The sequence below is a fragment of the Pseudochaenichthys georgianus genome, chromosome 9 (assembly GCF_902827115.2).
Source record: "Pseudochaenichthys georgianus chromosome 9, fPseGeo1.2, whole genome shotgun sequence".
Taxonomy (NCBI): Eukaryota; Metazoa; Chordata; class Actinopteri; order Perciformes; family Channichthyidae; genus Pseudochaenichthys; species Pseudochaenichthys georgianus.
Window position 1 is genome coordinate 34342031 of NC_047511.1, and position 24621 is coordinate 34366651.

Here is a 24621-nt window from a genome sequence, read left to right on the forward strand (position 1 = left end):
AAATCTCAGGCAACCGTTTTCTACAAAAACTATGTAAATAGATGTAAGGTGCTAAACAGAATGTAAATAAGTCCCTATGTTTCCCTACAGCATCCTGTACATACCGCTACATCCACAACCGGCTAACTTCACTGTCTACATTCATGTCAGGAATAGTTCTGAGGGAAATGATTCACCTTGTGTTCAGTGTTTTAACCACTGTTTTGCTAAACGTGTGTAAGGAGTACTGCAGGTATAGCAAAAAAAACACCTATATGTTACAGTTCATGTGTTTTTTTCTTGTTTCCCTAACTTTTGTAATCAAGCTTTAGAAACGCCTTTTGAGACATAAGGCAAGTTCACACCGCAGTACTTTTCCCACTTTAGTTCCGATATAGTTCCGAAATGTTGCGTTCACACCAAAAAGAGCCGGAACTAAAATTAGTTCCTGAGAACCTTTTCACCCCCTTTTCCGTCCCTGCTAGAGAGCAGGGACTTTCGTGGGAGAAAAAGGTTCCTATTTCTTGGCTGGGCGGATTGCAAACCACGCCCCATAAAACTCCCAAAAAAGTTTTGTGAAGCCGCCATTTTATGATCCTTGCATTAGCATTATTAGCATTTGCCCAGCGCACAAACGCAGAGAGACTAACTTATGGCAACACAAAAGAAAACATGGGAGCGGTGGAGATGAGGAGGTGTCGGCATTCTGGTGATTTACTCGGGAAGCCAGTCCACAACTCCAGTGACTTCCGGCCGGGGACTTCGGGTGGCAGTATACGCCGTGAAGTTGTTTGCGGCCTGCCAATAAACCAAAAGCAGAAGAAGAAGAAGTGACGTCAACGGCTTCATTTGCCTAATCCACCCCCCGGTGACTTATTCCGGTGTGAACGCGATCTGTACTTAGTTCATGCGAACTAAAGAGTTCTCATCAAATAAGCCCTGATGAACCTTTGTGGGAAAAGTAGTGCAGTGTGAAAGCGCCTATTGCCAACAAAGAGAACAGAGAGAAAAGTAGTAATCAGTCTCCCGATCACCCAGTTATCTTGTACATAATTAAGTCATGTACTATTTCTAATTGGTCTGTGAGAGCTTTTGATTGATACCAGTTTCAGACTGCAGTTTATGAGGGCATTTGTTAATGTCAGCTGTTCGTTTTGAATGGTATTTCTTCTCTAGTCCTTGGTCTGACCATCCATGGATTTAAACGGTCGAGCTCGCTTTCACCAGGTCGTCACGGTTACCCGATCTTTTCTTTCATTCCTCAATACACACACATGTTGCCATAGTGACATAATTGAAAATCATTACACCTCAAACAAGTATTGTTGAGTTGACTATTCATAAGTCTCTTCTCACCTTTTTATCTTCCTGTTTTTTTTCTCCTGAGTGAAAAGGAAGTGAAAAATCCATCTGTCCTCAGTGCATCTTTCTGCAAAGGCTCTTTTTAATCTCTCTTGTCCTGCCCCACCCACCCCGCTGACTCAACACAGGGGTCTTTCTTGCTACTTTTGTGATATAAGAAACCAAGCTGAAGTTCCTCTGAGTTCAGTGAAATCTTAAGGGATTCATCATTACATATTTACTGGCTGAGGCTGATCTTGCTGTAAGGTTCTACCCTCGTCCCATTGATCTAGTGCGCATGTTCACTCCCGAGGTTAAGGGACGTGCTTCCATTTGCATAAGGCCCTGGGCAAGGTTCTTTCCACCATTGATTGGCCTGTCCATGAGCGCCCCGTGCCTTCTCACATTGATCACTTTGTTTTTTCCCGGAGACAGTGCTACCCAGAGTTCAGCTGCAGCAGCTCCAGCATTTCAGACCTGCCGGAGTAGGAGACCGAGAGGAAGAAGGGGAAACGAAAAAGAGAGCACCAGAGAAGTAGCATTCAGAGGGGATAGATGGAAAACTTTAGAGATAATATCTTAACAATTTCGCATATCTTCCCTTCGAATTTTGACACATAAGCTGAAAAAGTAAAACCCAGTTTCACCCTGCCACTCCTGTGTCTTAACAGCTTCAGCCTGTGTTTCCCTGAGCTAGGTTTCTGAAGAGTAAACACATGCATATATGCACCTAATCAGATTTACAATGAAACACACAGGACACTCAGCACGGACAAACATTAGCATTTCCACTCATACCTGAATTGCGGCAATATTGAATAGCCCTCCTTCCTTCCTGTTTATTCTCACCCTCTGCTTCAACCCTGCTTGAATCAGAATGCTTTAGAGAAAACTCTCCTCTCACCATGCTGTCTTTCACTTTGTTTTTCCCCCTCCTCTTGCCTGTTTCCACTCTTTTACCAACACTGTCTGCCTTTTAGCTGCTCGGACAATCTTCCCTCCCTCCAGCTACCCGCTTGGTCAGCGAGGATGCTGTCTTGATTTGCTCAGGCTTTCTTTGCTCTCTACCATATTTTATTCAAAGATCAATGGTAATAATATAATAATATATATAATAATAATATAATATTTTAACCATAATCTATATGCATCTGGTACAGTATGCTTATATAAGATGTGCACAATAGAGATTGAATAATTTGTTTGCATATTGTTAAATATACAGAGGCAGTAATGAAAGGAAACTGACCCTTTTCAGACTTTCACCAATTTAACTCAGAACTGTCTTTCTATTTACCAAATCAGCGATCATTACATGAAGGCTTATGTGTTTGCGTTTTATTTGTGAATATGGGCCATTGCGTATTTATCCAGCATGGCGTCTGTGGCGGCGCTAGGCTCAGACTCCCATGATGCACCTCCTCTCTTTGTCTGCCGTGTGAGAGCAGCGTGCGGCTTTGTCTGCCTCTCTCGGTCCTCTCGGCTCGTTGCCTCAGAGGCAAGGTCTCGCTCCTTTCCCTCTCCTCTACTTCACAGCGCTCTCACTCTTTCATTCACTCTTTAAAACCCATTGTCGTTCGCTAATGTCTTTACCCTTCTTTCTTAATTCGGAACGAAACTCCACTTCACTCATTCTTCCTTTGCCACTTGCCCTTATGTTCTAAAATCTGATCACCCCTCCCTGATTATTTGGTCGATCCCGCACCCCTCTGAGTCTCTCTGGTCATCGTCCTTCTCTCTTGCCACTTATGTGTAAACTTACCTTTTCTCAGTTTTCTGGCTTTTTTTCTCGTGCAGTCGTACGGGGTCTTACACCTGTTCTTTGTTCTTCCTCTTAGCTTCCGATAAACAACACACGTTTTGCCCTTCCCTCTCTTAGCCTGAACTTCCCATCGGCTTTCTTCATTTTATGATGTCTTACTCCGTTCCTTGACTTGAGACTGACTTCCCTTCTGTGTCTAATTCACATTCTTTCTTAAATTCTGTTTTTTTTTTTAAATAACGTCTCTGTTCAAGACCACCAATTTTCTCCATTTTGTTCTCCTTCTCACAGTCTCCGTTCAATGTTCGTCACTGAGGTGCTGTTTATTTATTTTTTGTAAATCTGCTGAACAGTAATCTTAATCTGAATTTTTAATACATTATAATTTAAATGTCAATCAATCAATCAACAACTGTATTAATCCCGGAAGGGGAAATTGGTTATGAGCAGCAGCGAATGTGAAATTATTTATAAAAATGCTGCAGATGCAAGAGGCTTACAAGCCTTGAACAAGTATCCTCATTTGGTCTCTTTTATTAAGAAGCTTTCACATTTTGTCCTTTTTTCCTAATATCATCTTGCTCTAACTTGCCCGTTATTCCTGATCTCTCATATTCGATGTTCCCACTGTGGTATTTCCATGATTTCACCTGTTGTGTCTGGGTGTGTCGGCCGGTTACGACCTAGGTCACCTTCACCAGAGAGGCAATAGGAGCGGCTGCCGTGAGGTTTGAATGTGGGGAAGATGACATGTTGACAGCTCAAATTAATCGCTCGTCACGTGTCATTTTGTATCCTTCCCTCCGCTTGTTAATTCTTCTATAAGAATACATACAATATACAAAATGAATCTTAAGGACATACGGGGCTGCAATCATCAATGCAACAATTCAATTCAACACTTTCAGTTCAGTTTGCTTCTCTGTGTTCTTCTACACTGTGAATGGTCTCATTCTTCGGGGGATGTAGGAAGAATAAGTCTTAGGAATTGAAAGGAAAGTGTCGCTCCTGAATAGCTGTGAGAAACAGCGAGGCGGATCCTGGTGCAAATGTCAGTGAACTCAGTGACTTCAGGGTTGAAGTTTAAATCCTCTGCTTCTGTCTCCCTTTCGCATTTTTCCTAAAACTCTGGTTCTCCATCCACGCCCGCCTCCTTCACTCTCTGCTCTCTGGGTTTCAATGCTTTTTAAAGTTCATTGAATGCAGTGGTGGGATTCCAAACACTTATCACCACGGTCACAGCATTCTTTTAGTGTGTGTTATAAAGAATTTCTCAGTGTCAATGCATCACCTGACTGAGCCGTTTATTTCCTGCACATATCTCCAGTGTTAAAGTGGAAAAACATAGCTGAGGAAAAACAGGCAATTCCACAGTCACTTCCCATTTCCTGCACTTTAAGCTTGAAATACCCCATATTGGCCATTCAGCTGATCTATGCCCAACGATATAGCCTCCGATACTTATGGAAAGCTGAATTTGAATCCTTTATGGCAATTTCTTTCCATGGGTGTGTTTTAGTTATGTACCTGCAGTAAAACCTATTTAATTTTTTAAGCCTGGAAAGCTGACAGTGAAAAGAGATGATTCTGTTTTATGTGCCATTTTAAGGCTTTATGTGCTGTGAAATACGATGGGGGTTATGAAAGAGCAGAAGGAAGGGAGAGAGAGGAAGGGAGAAGGAGAGCGAGCAAGAGACTCCTGGTGTGGAGCAGCCTTTGATGTGTTAGCTGGCTTGGAGCTGAATGTGGAACTCACTGAAGGGAAGGCCTTGTTTCATGGTGGGAATACAAAGCTGTCCGAGTAAAAGACACAAAGAAAACACATATGAACAAATACTTTTTTTTGATGCGTTCATGTTTGTGTACACATTTCTATCTTTAAGCATGAGTGTGCATTTTGCTCCAACGGCCAGTCATGTCACTCATTAGTTTGTGGTCCATGTTAAGATCTTTTAGCAGGCCGCGTTGGGTGGCTCAGTGTGTGTGTGTGTGTGCGCGCGCGTGTGTGTGTGTGTGTGTGCGCGCGTGTGTGTGTGTGTGTGTGTCTCATATATATTCTCCCTTCCTATTAGATGGCTTCACACTCGACGATTCATCTGGACTCCACTGACATCGGCTTTCATGCATGGCCTGCCTGCCTGCCTGCCTGCCTCTCTCCCTCTCCGCCTCTCACTTTCTCGCTCTCTCGGCCTCGAACATTAGAAACATCTTGGTCGTGTCAAGACATCTTTTAGCCCCCCCCCCACCCTCACTCCACCACCAGCCAGCTCACATGTACAATACACCCCCACCCCCCATACCCGCTCCTTAACTGCCATCCCTTCTTCCTCCCATGCTCCCTTCACCCCTCTCCTTCCTTGCCCCAGTGTCTCCCCTCTACCAACTTGCTCACCCACCCGCACCCTGTGCCTTCCACATGTGATGCCACTTCTCCAATGAACCCAGCTTCTTAACCCCCACCCCTCCCTCTCTCTCTCTCTTTTTTCTGGACCCCCTCCTGCATCTGTTTTTGTGGCTATTCCTGGGTAGTTGATTTGGTCTGATTTCTCTTTGATGAAAACACTAGGGGGCACTGCCTGTCCTTTGTTACCCCTTTCTTTCCCTTAGCAGGCATTGAAGTGTGTATTTGTGCGTGCATGTGTTCTGAGTGTGTTGGTCTTCCTGTGCATGTGCTCCTGTTTGTTTGTATGTTGTTAAAAAGCAGTCCCTTGTCTGTAATGGATGTCACAGATCTGCATGCAGACAGACAGGCAGGCAGCAGGTCTCTGGTGGTCCTTACCCTCCTGTCCCCACGTCCACTCCCTGTTTCTGTACGGTGAACCCAGGGGTGTAGGTTAATGAAAAGGGCTCGGACCACCGAGAGGAGCGACAGTCATCTCCCGGACACCTCTGCTCACCTCCAGGCCTCTGAGACCCTTTCTCCATGACAGGCCTCCTCTCCCTTCCTCTCTCCCCACGCTGGCCCTCCTTCCCCTGGGTCACACTGCGTTGTCTGGCTGCCCGTTGCCCGCCAAACCCAGTTCACCCAGCGTGGCATAGACAAAGGAAGATAAGCTAAGAGAGAGCTTGTGGCATTTCTTGAGTGGCTGAGAGTTTCTGTGTCGTATAAAAGCATAGGGATAGAGACAGGGGACATTTGATCCAGACACCTGAATGGAAAGGAGGAGACAGAGAGGATGCAGACCTTTTGTCCTTACTGTACTGGCTCCACCTTCATGTTGTCACGTCAGAGCTATTTTATGTGCATCTTTTCTATAAACAAAATCTATACAATACAATTAGTGGTCAATCTCACTTCCCTCATGTATCCTTAAGTTTGCTAATGAACCTGATTATTTCTGAAGGAAACTTTGAAATATTGATTTGTTTTGGAATTTTTTTTTGTGGTAAGCAGACAGCTGATGAGGGGTGTTTGATAGCGCTAATTGGCAGCTCCCGTCCATGCAGTGTGTGGTTGGTGGTGGGTTGGGGCTGGGCGAAGTGAAGCGCTGCTATTGTTTAGAGGTGTCAAATCCAACACAGAACAAAGAGGATGGGAGAAATGTGCTGTGCTCGCCTATCAGTGTGCTGAAAGCAGCTAAAGTACACACACTCTCACACACACGCACGCACACACACACAAATATATACTATATATATATGTATGAATGCACATGTGTTCGTCCATCTACACACATACACACGCACATCAGCACATTACCTGGAGTCACACCCCGCCAGCGTTAACTCACACTGACATGCACACACTCATACACACGAAACACCCACCAGCGCACTCATGCACACTCATAGACAAACAGCCAGAAAATGACAAGATAATCACCACATTCAAACTTACCTTCAGCTCTGGGTAAATGCCTTTCTCTGAGATAAACTAATAAATATACTGTTTTCTTTTCAAATGTTCTCCACTGAAGGCCCTAATTACCATACACTGACAAAGACCTGACAGAGGTGTTAGTTAAAAAGGTAATTTGACTACAAGTAGGAGTTTGGGTTGGGAAAAGGGTCAGTGTGCTTTACCCCCCCCCCCCCAACACCCCCCCATCCGCCGCTCTCTTTAATGGTTTATTCACGCTTTTCGAGGACTTTTTGCATGATTGACTGACAAGGTCTTTTTCCGAAATAGCATCTTCAGTAATGAGAAATAATTGACTCCCTAATCAAAAAAAGGGTTCATGGAATCCACAAACCCAACTGTAATCTTCTGTGGCATTTCCAGCAGAATTGACAGTCCTCATAGCTTCAGGCTCTATACCACTTTGATTTAATTGCTTTTTTTTTTTACCAGATTAATAATAATATACTTTATACTGAATGTTGTGTGCGTGTGTGTGTCCTGTATGTGCTTGTGTGTTTGTGTGTGAGAGATGTCCTCAACCTCCTCTCAGGCTTTGTTTTTAATCAATAATATCACTTGAAAAGCACTTCAGCTGTGTAATTCTTTTTTGTAGACTTTTTACATTGAATTCATTAAGGGATTCGCTTTGGTAATTTCATTATTTACTCAAAAGTATATTGATGTGGCTGTTGTACACATTATTTTTAATAAACTACAGAATGAAATGTTGCAAAGAATAACAAAAGTACATTATTACTTGAGGGTGCCGTCATGTTTTGTTATTATTTTATAAATAAAAACTTTAAAAACGGCTTAACAAAGATAATACTAATCATAATAATAATGATTATTTCTTCTTATTATTATTATTATTAGTTAACTAGCATTACAATTTGTAATTCTATTTACCTATTGTAATATCAGTGTGCCGTGCTTAATTAATCCAAACATTATTTTATAACTTTTAGATTTTTTTTATCCTGGAATAAAAACCCAAAGTTTCTTAAAATAGTTTAAAGATATGAAATAAGATCTTTTTTATCCAAAGCTATTAAGGAATATTAGTTTTTAACTTTTTGTTGTGGTGTATAAAAGCAATCTGAACTGGAACTGTTTTATTTCCGTCTGTTAAAATGGCTAATTAATTTGATTTTGGTATGTCCTGCATAATTTAGACTATTTAATAATTTAAGTAAGTGTGCCTTGAGAACGGAAAAGTTTTTACAATATAGGAAAAATTAACTTGTGGCTTCCTCCAGCCTGTCCGATATGTAATATGGCCTCAGCCGCTTCTCCCTCTAATTTTTTTCTGACTCTTCCTTTCTCTCGTTAAAAAGCTGTTTTAAATCATGGCCAGTGGCAATGAGAAGTTAATTTCAGATTGTTATATTTCCATTAATTTCCGTTGGCCTTCTATAGTTTCCCCTCCCTCAGACTCTCCTTTCTTTCAGTACAGGGGGATCGCAGGGCCTGTTTTCTTTTTTTTCCTGGTTCCTGGGACTCTTTCTTCTCTCTTGCCCCACAGCACAGAGACGAGCAAATATGAAGGAGTAGAGTTGATAGCTGAACAGAGGAACGCTCTTTTTCACTTTCATTAGCACTGTCTTTTACCCCTCCTCCCCTTTCTTTTTTCCCCCAATTTTTTTTTCTATGTCCATAAGCGGCTTCTTAACCAGAGATGGGTGGAGTGGCCCTGGAAGTTTAAACAAAACACCTCCCCTGAGAATCCAACTCCTTCAGCCCTAAAGGGACACACCCACACAACAAAAACACACACACACTCGCACACACCTGATTTGCCAGTACTGTGCCGAGCAGCAGGCGCCTCCAGATTTGTTGTTTTCGTTTAATTTCCCTTCTCTTCTCCTCCCTCATTCACAGCTAAGGTGAAAAAAAGTCCACTGAGATCTTTGGTAGATTCTGCTATTAGCAGGCTCCACCTTTTCAACACACGTACAGTAGCTGGACTTCATGTGTTGATTTGTGCAGCACGAAAGTTAATTTGTCAGCAACAGTGATGTACTTAAAAAAACAACAACTAATGGGCATGTCTTGATGATAACAAGAAAAGTGAAAAAAGTCACACAATAGTTCAAATTTAGCTCTACTTCACCTCCTCACAAATTTAGAAGAACCGAGTGAAAATTCCACATCATAGCTTGTTGAAATGTTCTCACTGCACCCCAATTTAGAAATGTTGGCTTGGATACCAACTGTGCGCTCAGTTAGTACAAGGAATCAGTGTGTATCAGCCCCTAAGGCTGTGTGTGTCTTTGTGTGTGCGTCTCAGAAATGGACAGCAGTACCCGATGGATATTTAACACATTAGCTCTGGCAGAGCTGAGAGTGGTGTGAAAACACACTGATTTCCTAAGTGGCAATCATATCAGCTTCGCCTTTAGAGAGGCAGCAGAGAGCAAACATCTGTGTGTGTGTGTGTGTGTGTGTGTGTGTGTGTGTGTGTGTGTGTGTGTGTGTGTGTGTGTGTGTGTGTGTGTGTGTGTGTGTGTGTGTGTGTGTGTGTGTGTGTGTGTGTGTGTGTGTGTGTGTGTGTGTGTGTGTGTGTGTGTGTGTGTGTGTGTGTGTGTGTGTGTGTGTGTGTGTGTGTGTGTGTGTGTGTGTGTGTGCATTTTTTTAACTTTTATTTAGTTCAATATGTTCTCTTTTGTCTTGTGTTTTTTGATAACAATTTATTTTCACGTTTTACTTTATTGCACTACAGTTTTATTTGATGTTTTAAATTGTTCCAACTCTCTTTCTACCTGTGTCTTTTCTTTCTGCATCGCCCTCTTCCTCTCCTAGCTCAGGGTTTCATTGTTTGTGGCATCAGCCTGCTCTGCATGTGTGTGTCTCTCTTCGCCTGTCAGGAGTAAGCTGTCTCCTCCCTGCTAGGGTTCAGGAACCACTTGGTTCTCCCCGCTGTCAGTATCACCCTGAGTTACGACACAAAGGTCTCAGCCTCCTCCTCCACCCACCCTAGTTAGGCCCACTCGCTCACTCCCTCCCTCCGTCAGTCCCGTTCTCCCTTGCCCTATCCATCCTCGTCTCCAGCCGAGAGTCACCCATCCGAAACTATGTTAAAACAGGGTCATCCCCCGGCGTGCACTTAAAGGCTGTCCCTTTAACCTGCTCTGAAATACTTACGGCTATTATTATAGCTTATAAATCATTAAGAAAGTTTAATTATACGAACATTTCATGGTGGAAATGTGCAAGCTGACACATGGGAAGGGGAATTTAATGGGCCAGCAAGTCCCAGCACCGTGAGGGAAAATATTGAGGTTAGGTTTCTATTTTACAGCATTGCCGGAGGGTTGGGAGACAGGGAGAAAGACAAGATAGGAGCACTTTCAGAGTGAGAGAGGGAGAGAAAAGGCAAACGGAGAGGATGAGGCCTAGCCTGTATCCAATGCGCAAAAGTAACTTTCTCTCTACACTCTGTAGACCAAAGCTGTTAATATGGCCAGTTGATTTGGGAATGATGAAGACATTGCCCAGCGTACCTTGTGCTGGTTTTCTTAACTAAGATATATTCTAATTAACACAAGACTTTAATTAGTCGCCATGCCGTAATTTCACTTCGTTAAGGAATGCTGCCTAATTAGAAATTAACATTTGGAGAATTTCTGTAATTGCTATCGCCAAACATTAGATTAACATCCCTAACTGCTAATGTTACAAAACTTCCAGTGTCCACTTTCTTAATTGTGTCAATATCATTTCAATGTGAACATTATAGGGGTATTAATACGGCTTGAGCAACTTGAGAAACAGCTACCAGTCTTTTCAGTGTAACAGAAATGTAAATTGATCAAACTGTTGGGAGTTAATATCATTAACACATTCTGCAGATGCTAATTAGAAATTAATTGAATTCTGTTGTGATAACTGTAAAATATAAAATGTTGTTTTACATATGAGCATCTGCTTTCACTATTTGGTCTTTGGATTTGAATGAAATGTCTTGACAGAGTTCTGTCATGTGCAAACCAATAGGAATAGGGACTTTATTACTATTTTATAATGATACGTCACCAGCGGGAAGGAAACATGGATGGGTTCTGATCCTGTGTATACTTGTGGAGAAAGATTTGTTTAGCTACATAGAGAACTTTGAATAAAAAAAAAAAAAAATGTAAATACAAATGTTGATTCATGATTGCACATTGTCGCATGCCCAAACCAAAACCCTCTCTCAGAAAAACACTCACTCAATTTTGTCGTGAGTTAACTAAATCCATTGTGTAGCTTTGCACAAGGCAGGTATTGTTTTTGAGCAGTCCCTTACCCACAACCCTGTTTGTCCCTCCATCCCTCCCTCCCTGCCCTCTCTTTCTCTTCCATTCTCCCTTCCCGTCTTCCTCTTGTTTTCCATGCGGGCACAAGCGGGGCGCAGCACTCGCAGCCGGCAGGTTTCCTGGCACGCCGCTCCTCATCCTCTGCCTTTTGTTTCCACTAGTGGACAACCATTCTCCACTTCTGCTGTGTCAGTAAATATTTATTGGCCTTCCTTTTCCTCACCGCCCCCACTTGTTGGTCTGTATCTGTCTGCTGTATATATATATATATATATATGTGTGTGTGTGTGTGTGTGTGTGTGTGTGTGTGTGTGTGTGTGTGTGTGTGTGTGTGTGTGTGTGTGTGTGTGTGTGTGTGTGTGTGTGTGTGTGTGTGTGTGTGTGTGTGTGTGTGTGTGTGTGTGTGTGTGTGTGTGTGTGTGTGTGTGTGTGTGTGTGTGTGTGTGTGTGTGTGTGTGTGTGCGCGCATGTGTGCGCGTGTGTGGATATACACAGAATTCTCTGCAACACGTACAGAGACATACACCACCTCCCACAAGCCTGCGTCCTGTGCTGTCACTCACACAATTCGGCAATGCCCCCTCCTCACCCTTTCAAATATCACCCTGTCTCTCCGCCCATCATCCTCCATTTCTTTCTCACTGTCTCATCTTCCCTCCATCGTGCATGTGGCAAACAGTCGTGACAGGAAAGAGGAAAGAGAGGAGGAAGTTATTGCAGTTTTCTCCTGCTCTTTCCCTCTCGCTCGACACCCTCACCGTGACCAGAGTTCATGAGCTGGAAAGTCAGAGGGGGGAAAACCCTGTAAATGCATGTGACCTCAGTGAGCAGAACCTCGCTACACTCCCACAACACTGATAGATGCACACACACAAACACACTCCCTCTTGCTCCCTAAGGCCCTGTGGCCTCGTGCTAGAGAGGGCTTCCTTCCTGCGGTTAAGACAAAGGAAGCTGGGGACCGACAGGGGACCTGGGACCGCTGCTTCAAAGCCACAGGAAGCGCTGGTGTTGTCTCTTCCTGTGGAGGGTGTCGGAGCGTGGGGGGGGCAGCTGCCTGTGTTTTCACAGCCAGGGACGAACAAGGATGAGTGTGTTTTGTGTGTGTGTCCGTGTGTCACAGGCAGTGTCGGAGAGTGGCTGAACACGATGCACTCCCACTCCTTTCCCCCCTCTCTGACCTGAGATCAATTGCCAGCAACATACAGCCATACGCAGACCATGTAGAATCCGAGAGACAGCACACTAGGATCATCAACTCAACCACTGTTTATCCATAAGTCTATTGTCCTCATTGATTTATGATGGAAGAAAATCACTGCCAGAGCATCAGCCAGCCTCCATGTTTGTTTTTTCCAACCCTTGCCACTGCTGACTCTACACATGCTCCCAATGTGTACATGTCTGTGTGTGTGCGTGTGTGTGTGTGTGTGTGTGTGTGTGTGTGTGTGTGTGTGTGTGTGTGTGTGTGCTCCTGTTCCAATGTTGGCGTGTAGGGATTTATGGGGGTGTATGTGTTAGTGTGTCCGCGCCATGTGTTCTCCAACCTTCCGGTGTGCACCCGCATACATGTTTGTTTGTTTTTTGTGTGTTCGCCCTGGCTTCTACGATGCTGTCCTCTTACTCTCTGGCAGCTACAGGACAGTTAATCAATCAAATATTTAAGCAGTGCTTCAGTGCTCAGTGGGTAGTCCTAGATTATCTGTGGCCGTTGGCAGTGCATGGCGCAGCCACATTATAAGCCTCGTCTCTGACTGGCATCGTCGCGGGGCGCTTCTCGCTCTCCGTCTCCTCCTTCCCCTTGGCCTCTGCTCAGTCTTCGCTCACTCCCAGTAACGCTGGAAATGTTTTCCTCTGTTTCAATCTCACTCATTTTTTGTCATTCTCTCTCTAGCCCTTGTTTTTCCTTTTCTTGTTTGCTGTGCTCTATTTGCACTTTCTCTCTTGGTATAATTGTGGCTTTTCACATTGACTATCTGACTGTAAGCAAGGCCCCTTAAAGAGCTCTCATCTTTTATGTCTGTTTCTCTCGCTCTGTATTCTTTCTAGGGATAAGTCTGCCTCTCTCCCCACGGGGATCTCCATTGTGGATTACCATTCAGTTTTCTCCCAATTATCTAGTGGCTTTCACTGCCGTTGACACATAATTATCAAAGGCCTAAATAATTGTTTTTATTATTGCCGGTGTTTAGATGTAGCATCAGCGGAGCAGTCGCAACCAAGGGAGCTCCAACTCCTCGTCCAGATAAATAAACATGATTAATATGTCCCCCTTCCCTCCTTCATGCGCACACCCCACACTTACGTACACAGACACACACCAATCACATATCACATAAATGATAAATACGATTATACACAACAAAAAGTCTAGCAATTAGCTGGCTTTGTGGCCGGAATCAGCTTAAAGCGCTAAACACTGTACTTTGCTGAGGGCCATGTGAGAGGTCAGGGGTTAGAGAAAAGTCTCTGCATGTGTTTGAGTGGGTCCAAATGCGTGGGGGATGACTATGCCATAGAGCCTGTGAAAAGCTGGATTAAGTAGAAATGTGCCAACGAAGGGGTCAGAAAGCTGTGATGTTTGAAGGTCTCTATAGCAACCAGACCCTATGCAGAGAAGTCAGAAGAGAAAATAGTGTATGAGGAAGAATCAGAGATGAGGGCGGGGGGGGAAAGTGAGAGGGATTTCATAGTTCATCCAGAGTTTGAATGTCAATTGGGTGGGGGTGAACTCAAGGCTGCGTCATCAGTTGTAACTCAGCTTTGTTATCGTGGTTCAGAGGAATGTGAACGTCATGTGTATTGCGATCAAACTACCTTTAAATCACAGTTTGAGATAGTGTTTTGAAAAAGCGTGTCAAAAATAGGAGGAGAAATGTATTTTAGACCTTTTGTAGCACACTAAATCATGAAGCGAAAAAGGCATTGATAGTTTCACTGAATCAGAATGAGTCAGCAATGATGCAAAACATAATGAAGTACATCAGACAAGTGATTCAACATTTCATCAAGGTGCTCTATTAAGTAAGGAAACCTATCTTCTACCTTTGGACCCTGATGGGACGCATCGTTTCCACTTAAGCTTCTGCTTATGTCTTAAGTACAGTGAAAGCCCACTCGTGTCAGTTATGCTGTTGTGTAGCCGACCCTGTTGTCTGATCTCCCCTTGAAGAGGGTCAAGGGAAAAGAGTATTTTCCTCTTGGGGAGCATTCATAAATATCCTTTGTTGTGCTCATCTTGCCTGTCTATCGCTCACCTGCTTTTCTCTATTCTCCCTTCATTGTACAATAGTGTTCAAATCCATTCAAATGTCCCTTCTCACCTTCTGCATTCTTACAAATCTTTTTCTTGAAATGTTCTATACGCAAGCTTCCCTTGTCCAACCCCCACCTGAACTTTACTCTGCTCATCCAGCTGCTTTAGCGTTAAAGGGAAGGCCAGCGGAGAGGCGGCAAATGTCTCAACATCTGTGTGCTGGTTTTAGCTCAACAAGTATGTCCACATGTTTCTCTTCACATCTCCCTGTCCAATACAAGACTGATCACAACAGCTGGCCTGTTTCCTTGTTAAAGCTACGGTATGCGGTTACATAGTGGATTAGCACATTAACATTTTAGATAAAGATAGCTAACACTAATTCACAGGATAACATGGTGTACAAATAATAACAGGATGAGTCATATGATGAGACTCCTTTACATTGCTGACCACTTGGGAGCATAGGGCCAACTGGTTTGTTAGTCAGCCATGAGAATCACCCACCCTGCAGAGGACACAGTCATGCTTAGATTTTGCTTTCAACATGCAGCTTACCACAGTTGTCATTGTGGCTTGTAAAACATGGGAACCAGTGGTGTCAAAATCATTGTGGTCTTAGGCCACACTGCATAGAGCACTCTCTCCTAAAGTCATTATTTGTCAACCTTATTACCCCGACTGTTACCATAGGCTAACATATGTGTGTAAGCATTGCGGCAACAAGAGCTGTCAGAACAAGTGATTGATATTGCCGGTGCGGGGAGGAGGAGTTCTTTGGTCTTTAATCTTCAGTTGGAGGCATCATCATGAAAACACACTCTGTTTGGTGAGAGTTGCTGATTTATATTCCCCCCTCATTTCAGCAAATATACAACACTGTGAGAGTATCTTTAAATGGAAAATCAAAGATAAAGGTGGTTTAGAAGTGCAAAGAAAAACTAGTTTTAGCTTTAAAATACATCCACAAATGCTGGATCCAATCAATTTGAGTGCAGCAGTTTTAGGGTTTTTAAAGGTCTTGTTATCCCATTTTGAAAAAAATCCACCATTTCTCCAGTCACGTGTATGCTTGATGTTAAATTAAGATAATATGATTGCACTGTCCAGACATATCCAACTCCATACAACCCAGCTTCTCTCCGGTCTTACTAGCTGTGCGTCTTTCTTTGTACACACTTTAATGTCTGTCCTCATTCACCAACTTCCGCCTCTGGTGAGCATTGCTCTCATATCTGCTTACATCCATTCTTACTATTTTGTGCAACCAGATACATTCATGAACACACACGCACGCAAACAAAGGCTCCTACATTCTTTAGACACTTTATATGTTTTACAGGTTTGCAGAGGTTTAAATGCTTAGACTTCCTAGGAGGTATTACATTCTACAAGATGCTAGTGGTGAGCAAAAAGTCACCCACTGTGAACACACTCTTATACACACACACAGTTCTCCTTGGCATAAGTGAACAGATGTATTATCGCTCAGTTAGACTCTTAATATCCCAGAGATATTCAGTGAACCGTACACATAAAAAGTTGATTTTCCTTCAAAAGTAAAAATAAATCAGACTCAGATGTTTTAAAGGGCATACGATAGTAGCAAGTGGAGACCTATTTATCCTCTTGGAAAGTTGAAATGTTCAGTTTTTCTGCTGAGACTTTGGCAATGTTTTTGACTGGTTTGAATTCATGTGCTTAGCTTTTTCCATGGGCAGTCAGTCCACTGTCTCCTGTTTCCTGGCCTCTGCAAGTAGCCCCTGCCTATACTCAGGGACTAGCTCGTTTGGCTAGCGCCAGAAAACAGGACCTTGACTGACACCTCCAGTTTTAAAAGGTTGACTTTGCTAGCCCCACGGGCCCAGTTCTGCCAGAGGAAAGCTTTTCAACCAAGCGTGGATGAGGAGTGAGTACAGAGTGTGTGTGTGTGTGTGTGTGTGTGTGTGTGTGTGTGTGTGTGTGTGTGTGTGTGTGTGTGTGTGTGTGTGTGTGTGTGTGTGTGTGTGTGTGTGTGTGTGTGTGTGTGTGTGTGTGTGTGTGTGTGTGTGTGTGTGTGTGTGTGTGTGTGTGTGTGTGTGTGTGTGTGTGTGTGTGTGTGTGTGTGTGTGTGTGTGTGTGTGTGTGTGTGTGTGTGTGTGTGTGTGTGTGTGTGTGTGTGTGTGTGCGTGTACGATTTTGTGTGAGCAAGCACATGTGTCTGTGAATACATGTGCGGCATCTGTCTTCTTTTGTTGTCTATCTCTACAGTTTTCCACTTTTTTATGCTTGTCTCTGTCTGCTCTATCCTCCAGCCCAGTAAAGCAGTCTCGTGGAAGCCTTATCAGCTGTATGATGTATGAGTCCTTAGTACCCTAATAGATTCAATTTATCTCTATACACTCCCACTTTAATTTGTCTGTGCAAGGGAGGATATATTCAAATGCCCACCGTCATTGTGATGTACAGCCAACGTACATCCAATCTAGCTGGCTGTAGATGGCCATTGTCTGTGAATGTGTGTTTGACTGGTAATGTCTCCAGCCATGGCCCATTGTGAGTATCAAACTTCGATTCATAATAGCAACAGCTTAAACCCTCTATGCCTTCCAAAAACCTTAGCTTTGTACACTAGCCACAACCCTATTTTGTTTTATTACACTTGGGCTTTGAGGCCAATACAGTATGTATCCTATTCTTACATGAAGGCACCCATTTAGCCCTGTATTCCTATCATTTTCTTAGCTTTAACATTATATTTATCTCCCACTGACTTGCTTGTTTTATTTTCAGGCGCTGAACCATAAGCACAATGTTAAGCCCAACAGCAGTCCAGTCGTCCAGAACAAACACACATTTGTGCTTCCTTTGAATGGCATTGAAAGTGATATGTATGGCTTTTGTGCCATGTGTAGATGACCAGGGAATCATCAAACCCAGTCCATTAGTATATTTCCCGGCTGCAATAAATGTAAACGATTGTTAACCTATTGTTGCAAGTCCTGTCCTCTTTTCTACCTGTTTTATCTTAAAGCAAAGCCGAGTGAAACTGCTCGTTCCCAAGGCATGCGTACAGTGCTCCTTGGGGTGAGACCAGCGGTGGGGGAAGTCTATTGTAGTGCGGTAACAAGTCCTTTGCGTGACATTTTCCTTGGCGTTGACATTCAGAGGGGAATAGGAAGACGGGCCTGCAGAAGCCACATTCTCTGTGACATGTGAAGGGAAAGGGTATTAAGAATGGGGACAGAGGTATCTGAACGTGCACGGGGAAAGACATTTGCACAGAACGTGACAAGGACACGCTATGGCGGAGCAGCTCTTTCATATTTCACTTCATAACATTATGCTATACACCAGGTTGTATCTGTACTCCCTGCCCACTGGGCCAGTGCTATCTTAGTCCAGGGAGTTGGCTGACAGTGTATGTTCGACAGGGAATGTTATTAGGTGAGTATCTACTGACACAATAGGTGCGTCATATTACTATTATAGAGGTTATCATACCTCTTACTGTATACAGTTTCTTTGTTGTTCAAATGTTGTCTGAAACAAAACATGTCCTCCTGAACAGTGACTGTCATAAACATTCTGCAAAGATGACTAACACATTTTGAATGTGCTTTTTGTGGTGGCAGATGAATCAGAGGGAAACCGAGGTGAAGGAAAAGGTGTGTGCTGTGGCTCTGACTGACTCGGCTCACAATATCTGGCTGCAGGAGACCAGCAAAGGCACGCAGGACTGGATGCAGCAGGTGAGATGACCACACGTGCAAATACACAGACTGAAGGCAAACAAAGACACTGCACACTGTATAGGGATCTGTTCCTGAGCTCCCATCTCATCATGTAAATTCACCCAACGGTCTCTTGGATATTGCTCCTCTCTGATTTCTCCCTGCACCAACCCACTGACCTTCACAAGTACCCCTGACCAACAGCTAGCTTTAGAAGTCATAGAGACCCATTGTTTGCATGTTTTCCCTCGCTGGCTATATATTTATTTTTTAAAGCAAGACCCCACTTTTTCTCCCTGGGTGCATGTCAATGAATAACTAAGACGGTCATCTCTCGCTGGTGCGTGTGTATGCGGCCGGGCATGCATATGTGCATGCATGCATGTGTTTATATGTGCTATGTGTGGGTAAGCGTGTGAGATAGAATGCACGTGCACATGTGCATTTGTGTTAGCTTCATTTTAGCACTTGCCCTTTCTGGTGTGACCTCTGCGCCATATGCAGCACCTGGGCTCACTCAGTATGCACATACAGATGAGGACCATCCAAGACCAGAGCTGCTCGAGAGCCAGAGATGCAAATGTCACACACACACACACACACACACACACACACACACACACACACACACACACACACACACACACACACACACACACACACACACACACACACACACACACACTTTATTTGTATAACATCCTCTTTTATATCCCTTGCCTTTTGTTTTTGCTATTCCTGTCATCTCCCATTTCGAAGGACTGTGTGGTGTGTGCGTTGTCTGTGTGTGACTTGTTGGTGAATGTGTATGTACTGTATGATAGTTGGAGATTCAAGGTTGCACTGGCCCCCTTCTCCTTGTCTGGCATTTCCTATTTTTGATTCATCTAAGGGATGTTCGGGACACTGCATAATTGGAACGTTAAGTGATTTTCTATTTGTGATGATTACCCAGAACAATACATCTGCAATAACCTTCTTTGTCCAGTCGGAGTTAGGAGACAGGAAATGATTCACTCTCTCTTGTATTCATTAACCCACAGCAAGTGTTGGCTGACTTAGAGGAGCTCACCTAATTAAAGGGAATTTTGATACCACAACTACTTGTATACTACATTCGATAGATTTCCTCTGCTTTCAGCCTTGGTTTGGTTTGTCCTCTTTTCCCTAAATTCTTAATTATGAGCCTAAACAAAGGTTTTAAGGCTCACTTTTCTAAAAGTGCACTCATTACTGTTTGCTAATTCCAAAACAATGTTCATACTCTATGTATTTCTCTTAGGGACCATTAAAATCATTATGTAAATCATTACATACATTGTATTTAACAACAACACAAAAGTGTGTTTTATCTTATGAACTTCTAACTTTAACTTAATTATCAAAAAGACAACAGTGTGATTCATGTTCCTCTTTCGATCTAGAAAGATAGATAGTAAAAGAAGATACTACTGAATAACATTTTCAGTCAAATATAGTCAAATTATAGTCTAATCATGCTCATTATGAAACAACACTGAGACAACTATCAATGGTAAAATAAAAGGGGAAAGGGGAAAATAACAAAAATAAGGCAGTCAATTAAATGTCATCGAGTCCCTGGCTTTTGGGCATGGAACATGCTCCGGGCCAGCATTAGGATTGAGTTAAATCCATGAATGTGTCACTCGTCATTTACATTAGAAACCAATGCTTTGTATGTGCAGTGGTTCCACCAAAAGGTCATAGTCCCTCTGTGATCCACCCAATATGCAAATGGAATCCGGCTTTCTATCATTGGCTGTGTTTCTGATGTCTAGCTTGGAATTACTACAAGTGCATGCAGTTGTTAGTGCACAGAACAATCCTAATAATTCTCATTTTTTACATCTTTATATACATCTATAGCAATGACCCAAACACAGCTGGATCTTGAGCGTAAACAACACTCGGATTGCTCACTTGAGCACAAGAATACACCGCACACACAGGAAGGGCAGAAGGTGGTGCACATCACAGAGGGGAGCTAGCAGTGAACCCTGCATAATGCCCTGGGTGGTGTATACATGTGGGTGCCTGTACGAGTGGGGGCATGTGAGGTCGGGGCACCCCAGCAGTGCACTGCTCTGTTCTTCTCGGACAGAGATAATTCCCTCCCTCCGGGGTTCACGGGGTCACTGGATGGTGGGATAGAGCATCGAGAAGAGGAAAGTAAAAGAGAGGAGATGGGATTTGGAGATCCGCTCCTGCTGGGCCAGGTGATGTAGGCCAAATGGGTCAGACGAGGAGCAACTGACGTCACCGCCGGGAGACAAAACACAGAGTGAAGGTGAGAGAAAGAAAATAAGGCAGTGATATATAAGGAGAAGAAGAAAGACTCCATCCATTGAGGGAGACAGAAAGAAATAAAGTCTGAGAAACGTTCAATTATTTAGTTCCCGTTGACTGCCGCAGAGAAACCACAGGTTAGAGCTATGGAAAAGAAAAACAAAAAGACAGGTAGGATATGAATGGAGTGAATACAGATGGAGGAAAGAGATGAAGAGATGTATGTGGAGATAGATGAGTAGCATAGTGAGGAGAAGTAAGTGAGAGAGAGAGAAATGCGAATGATGGTGTACAGCTGGCAGCCTGTCACAGTCTCCAAGGTGTCTCCTGTCACTGTGCTGGCCTGCTGTCACACTCTAGTGGCCTGCCCAGAGCACGCACACACACACACACACACACACACACACACACACACACACACACACACACACACACACACACACACACACACACACACACACACACACACAAAGTACACTATGGTCATGAATAAACCATCCTAATCCATAGAGATTATACAGCAACTGGAGGTGGGAGAGAGGCAGACACAGAGAGAGAGTGAGCAAGAATTGATACTCGGGACTACTTTCTGAGAAGTTAGGTTGCAGGCTGTCATGTGTGTTATGGTTTAGAAGACTTTTGTACACTTTGGCAAATATTTTTGTTATCTTGGGACTCAGTTTTTTGTGCTTTCAGAAAGAATATGGACATATGGTTTAACCATTAAATGGAGCCACTTGTAGACAATTGCAAATATGCACACAACCCATTTTTTTGATTTGCATTCAGATATATTGAACAGTTTCCATACACATATCAACAAGATACATTTGTAAATGTTTGGAACATTTCACATCCCTCCTTAAAAAAAAAATGTATATCCCCTTTTTACATAGTGATAATAATGGCCTGTTTATGAAAAATGGCCAACCTGAGTTCCTGGTATCTGATATAATGGAGTTTATGAAAGGTTGGGAGTACACATCTCTCTTTAAAGGCTGTGTGTGTGTATTCCTGGGACTCGTACACGTGTAGTGGATATGGACACCTATGAGACACCTATTTGGTCCTTGTGAAGGCTCCATTAGATCACCCTGCCTTCAGCTAAGTGCAGTGTTTTGTGTCCATTACTGTGTGTGTGTGTGTGTGTGTGTGTGTGTGTGTGTGTGTGTGTGTGTGTGTGTGTGTGTGTGTGTGTGTGTGTGTGTGTGTGTGTGTGTGTGTGTGTGTGTGTGTGTGTGTGTGTGTGTGTGTGTGTGTGTGTGTGTGTGTGTGTGTGTGTGTGTGTGTGTGTGTGTGTGTGTGTGTGTGTGTGTGTGTGTGTGTGTGTGTGTGTGTGTGTGTGTCTTCCACTCTGACTTGCAGAAGACGGCAGGTAGTGGATCTCTCACACACTCACAGACACACTCATACACACCTACGCCTGCCCATAAACACACATAACAAAGAAGGCTAACCAGCATCTCTCATTTGTAGAGGGGTACATCTGACACCTGCTTGTCATTACCACCCTCAGAGCAGACTTTTAGGTTGATGGTTAGTTTTAGCACTTAGCCTTCGCTTCTTACTGACCACTTTAAAAAAACCTTTTAGTACTTTGTTCCTGGATAATTTAGGTGAAATAAACTGAACTTTGCAACAATTTGACTTAAAATGATTCACAGGGGTACATGTATGTTTGCATATCCAGCACAATTCCCTAAACACACACAGACTTACACGCAAAGCGCAGCAGAGATGGGGGGATAGTCAAATCTGTTTACATGTGTGTTTCTCTGTCTGTCTTTGGTTCAATGGCGCCATTGATCGCCACCGAGCTGCTTGAAGTGATGATGCTCTGCGTCAGAGGCAACCGATGCGATGTGCCATCCTTTTGTCACATTGGCCTTCTCTAATCCAAGCCAGCAGGCCTTGCCTTTATGTGACTGCTGTTATGCCTGCGGTCTCCCACAGCACTGTGGCTCTCTGCTCTGTGTGTGTGTGTGCGCATGTATGCAAGAGTTTGCGTGCACATGTGTGTTGTTGCCTTGACAAATCTATTCAAACCCCGGCCTCCCTGCCTCCATTGGTGGCAATGGTGAAGGTGAAGGGGGAGGGAGGAAGGCCCTTTGAAAGACTCCCCTCCTTCTCTCTCCAGCCGCCTTTAGCCTACTGCTCCACAGCCCAGCTGACATCTTCCTCCAGACAGACTGAATGAATTAAAGGAGATACAATGAGACACTTGATGTAGCAGTCAAGGAGCCCCACTGCTTCTGTGCGGCTCTACACCGCTCTGCCCTCAAGCCCGGGCTCAGAGTGAGCACATCTAGGGCAAAGCAAAGGATCTAAAAATACACAACATTCCTCTGTTTACCAAGATGACTTGTCATCTTCTCCCAATACTACCCCCCGCACCTCCTCCCCTTCATTCCCTTCATCTCTCTGCCGAACTTTCTTCAACTGCACTTATGTTATAGTGTATCCCTTATATAACTAGCCATTTTTCGATAGGGTTGAAGAAAGTAAACATAAAGGAAGACTAAAAGGATATGTCTACTATTAAGTAGACGGATTCAGTTGATTTTAATTGTATTTTGATTGGATAGGAATGTATCTCACAAGTCAAACTTTATTTTAATAACAGACCTTTTTTCCCCAAATGAATGTAGTTTACTTGTTTGTTTTGGATAAGTATTTGATTATATATGGGCCAGATGTTTCATCATGATCAACTCTCGAAATGAGTTTCTAACATTGTAAGTAAATAAATCACCATGGCACAAAAGAAAATATGGTACATGTCAAGTAGACAGTTACAGAACCGCAAGCAGACAAAAAGCAACAGTCAAAATGAGCTCAATAAGGTGTCACGTATATTTATTGTTCCCGTGTACCTTTAGGTATTTACAAAGAAATACATCAACATATCTGGGAGGAGGTTGTGTTTCTGAATGCATGTGTGGGCATTTGTGTGGAGGAGTGAACTTGAAGGATGACAGTTGAGAAGAAGTGTGATGTGGCCCTGAATGTTTTGCGTGTGTGTGTGTTAATGTGTTTTTTGGAGGAGTTGAGTTGGGAGACTTTTCATAGTTCTTTCTATCCTGTCCCTCCCTTTTTAAGGACCTTGGGAGTCAGGGTTGTTGAGGGCAAAAATGCGTAATCATGTGTGCGTGCTTGTGTGTGTGTGTGTTTGAGTTTGAAAGGTTCACAACGCTACACATCTTCGTGGGAGACCCCCCGTAATTCAATCACTGACCCTCACACACACACACACACACACACACACACACACACACACACACACACAAGCATGTGCAACACTGTAATGGCTGTCAGGGGGCCAGGGTGAAAGTAAACAAGGGCAGATAAGCAGTGATTCAGAAGGACGCCAGCTGCACATTCTAATCTCTTTACATTTTCTCTTTCTTCTATTGAACTTTTATCTTATCTGGGAACGTCTTCTCCAAGCATTCCTTCTCAGCCTCCCTCTGTCCCTGTCTCCCTTTTCCCTTGTTTCTGTGCTAACCTTACAAGCCACAGCATACCAATCCACACTGCGCGGTCAGCAGGGAAAACACACTTTGATATTCTGTCATCTGCCGACCCTGAGAATAAAACTCAAAGCATGGTTACAGTGAGTTGTTTTGAAGTGTGGCATTGATGCATCTCATTAATTGTACATTAGATGTAATGCGTATGTGTTTCAAAAAACCTAGTAAGACCAAAAGAGAGTGGCACAAAGACAGGAAGATGAAGACAGCGAAAACTGGATAAAGAGGTCTTCTCCTCTTTCTGACAGTAGGATTGTCTACCACAGGGAGTTTGAGAGGACTAGGGGTGTTTGCAGGGGGTTATGGGTCAGCAAGCTGGGCAGACACCCTCCCCCAGGGCACCCGCTGATGCACCATGGAAGAAGGCCTCAGCTCTCCACCGCAAACAAACAGCGAGCTGTCTGAGCAACATGTCACAGAGCTTTTAATTGCTTGTTCCTGTCTCTCTTTCTGTTTCTCTCCCCCAACTCGCACACACCTCATTCGCGATTATCATCTCTCCACTTTTCCTCTGCACCTGTCCACCCTTTTTTCTTTGTCTCCCTTACCTCCCTATTACCCCACTTTCTTCATTAATGTTTTTTTTCTTTTTAA

At 43.5% G+C, this 24621-nt stretch overlaps 1 protein-coding gene across 2 annotated transcripts in view; it reads left to right on the forward strand.

Moving 5' to 3' along the window:
* The window catches only part of arb2a (ARB2 cotranscriptional regulator A), a 156054-nt gene that overhangs the window by 85352 nt on the left and 46081 nt on the right, over positions 1 to 24621 (forward strand). For both annotated transcript variants that reach the window (XM_034091155.1, XM_034091156.2), the window contains exon 9: positions 18092 to 18208. In XM_034091155.1, the coding sequence (XP_033947046.1) occupies positions 18092 to 18208 (117 nt within the window). The remainder of the gene's footprint in view (positions 1 to 18091; positions 18209 to 24621) is intronic.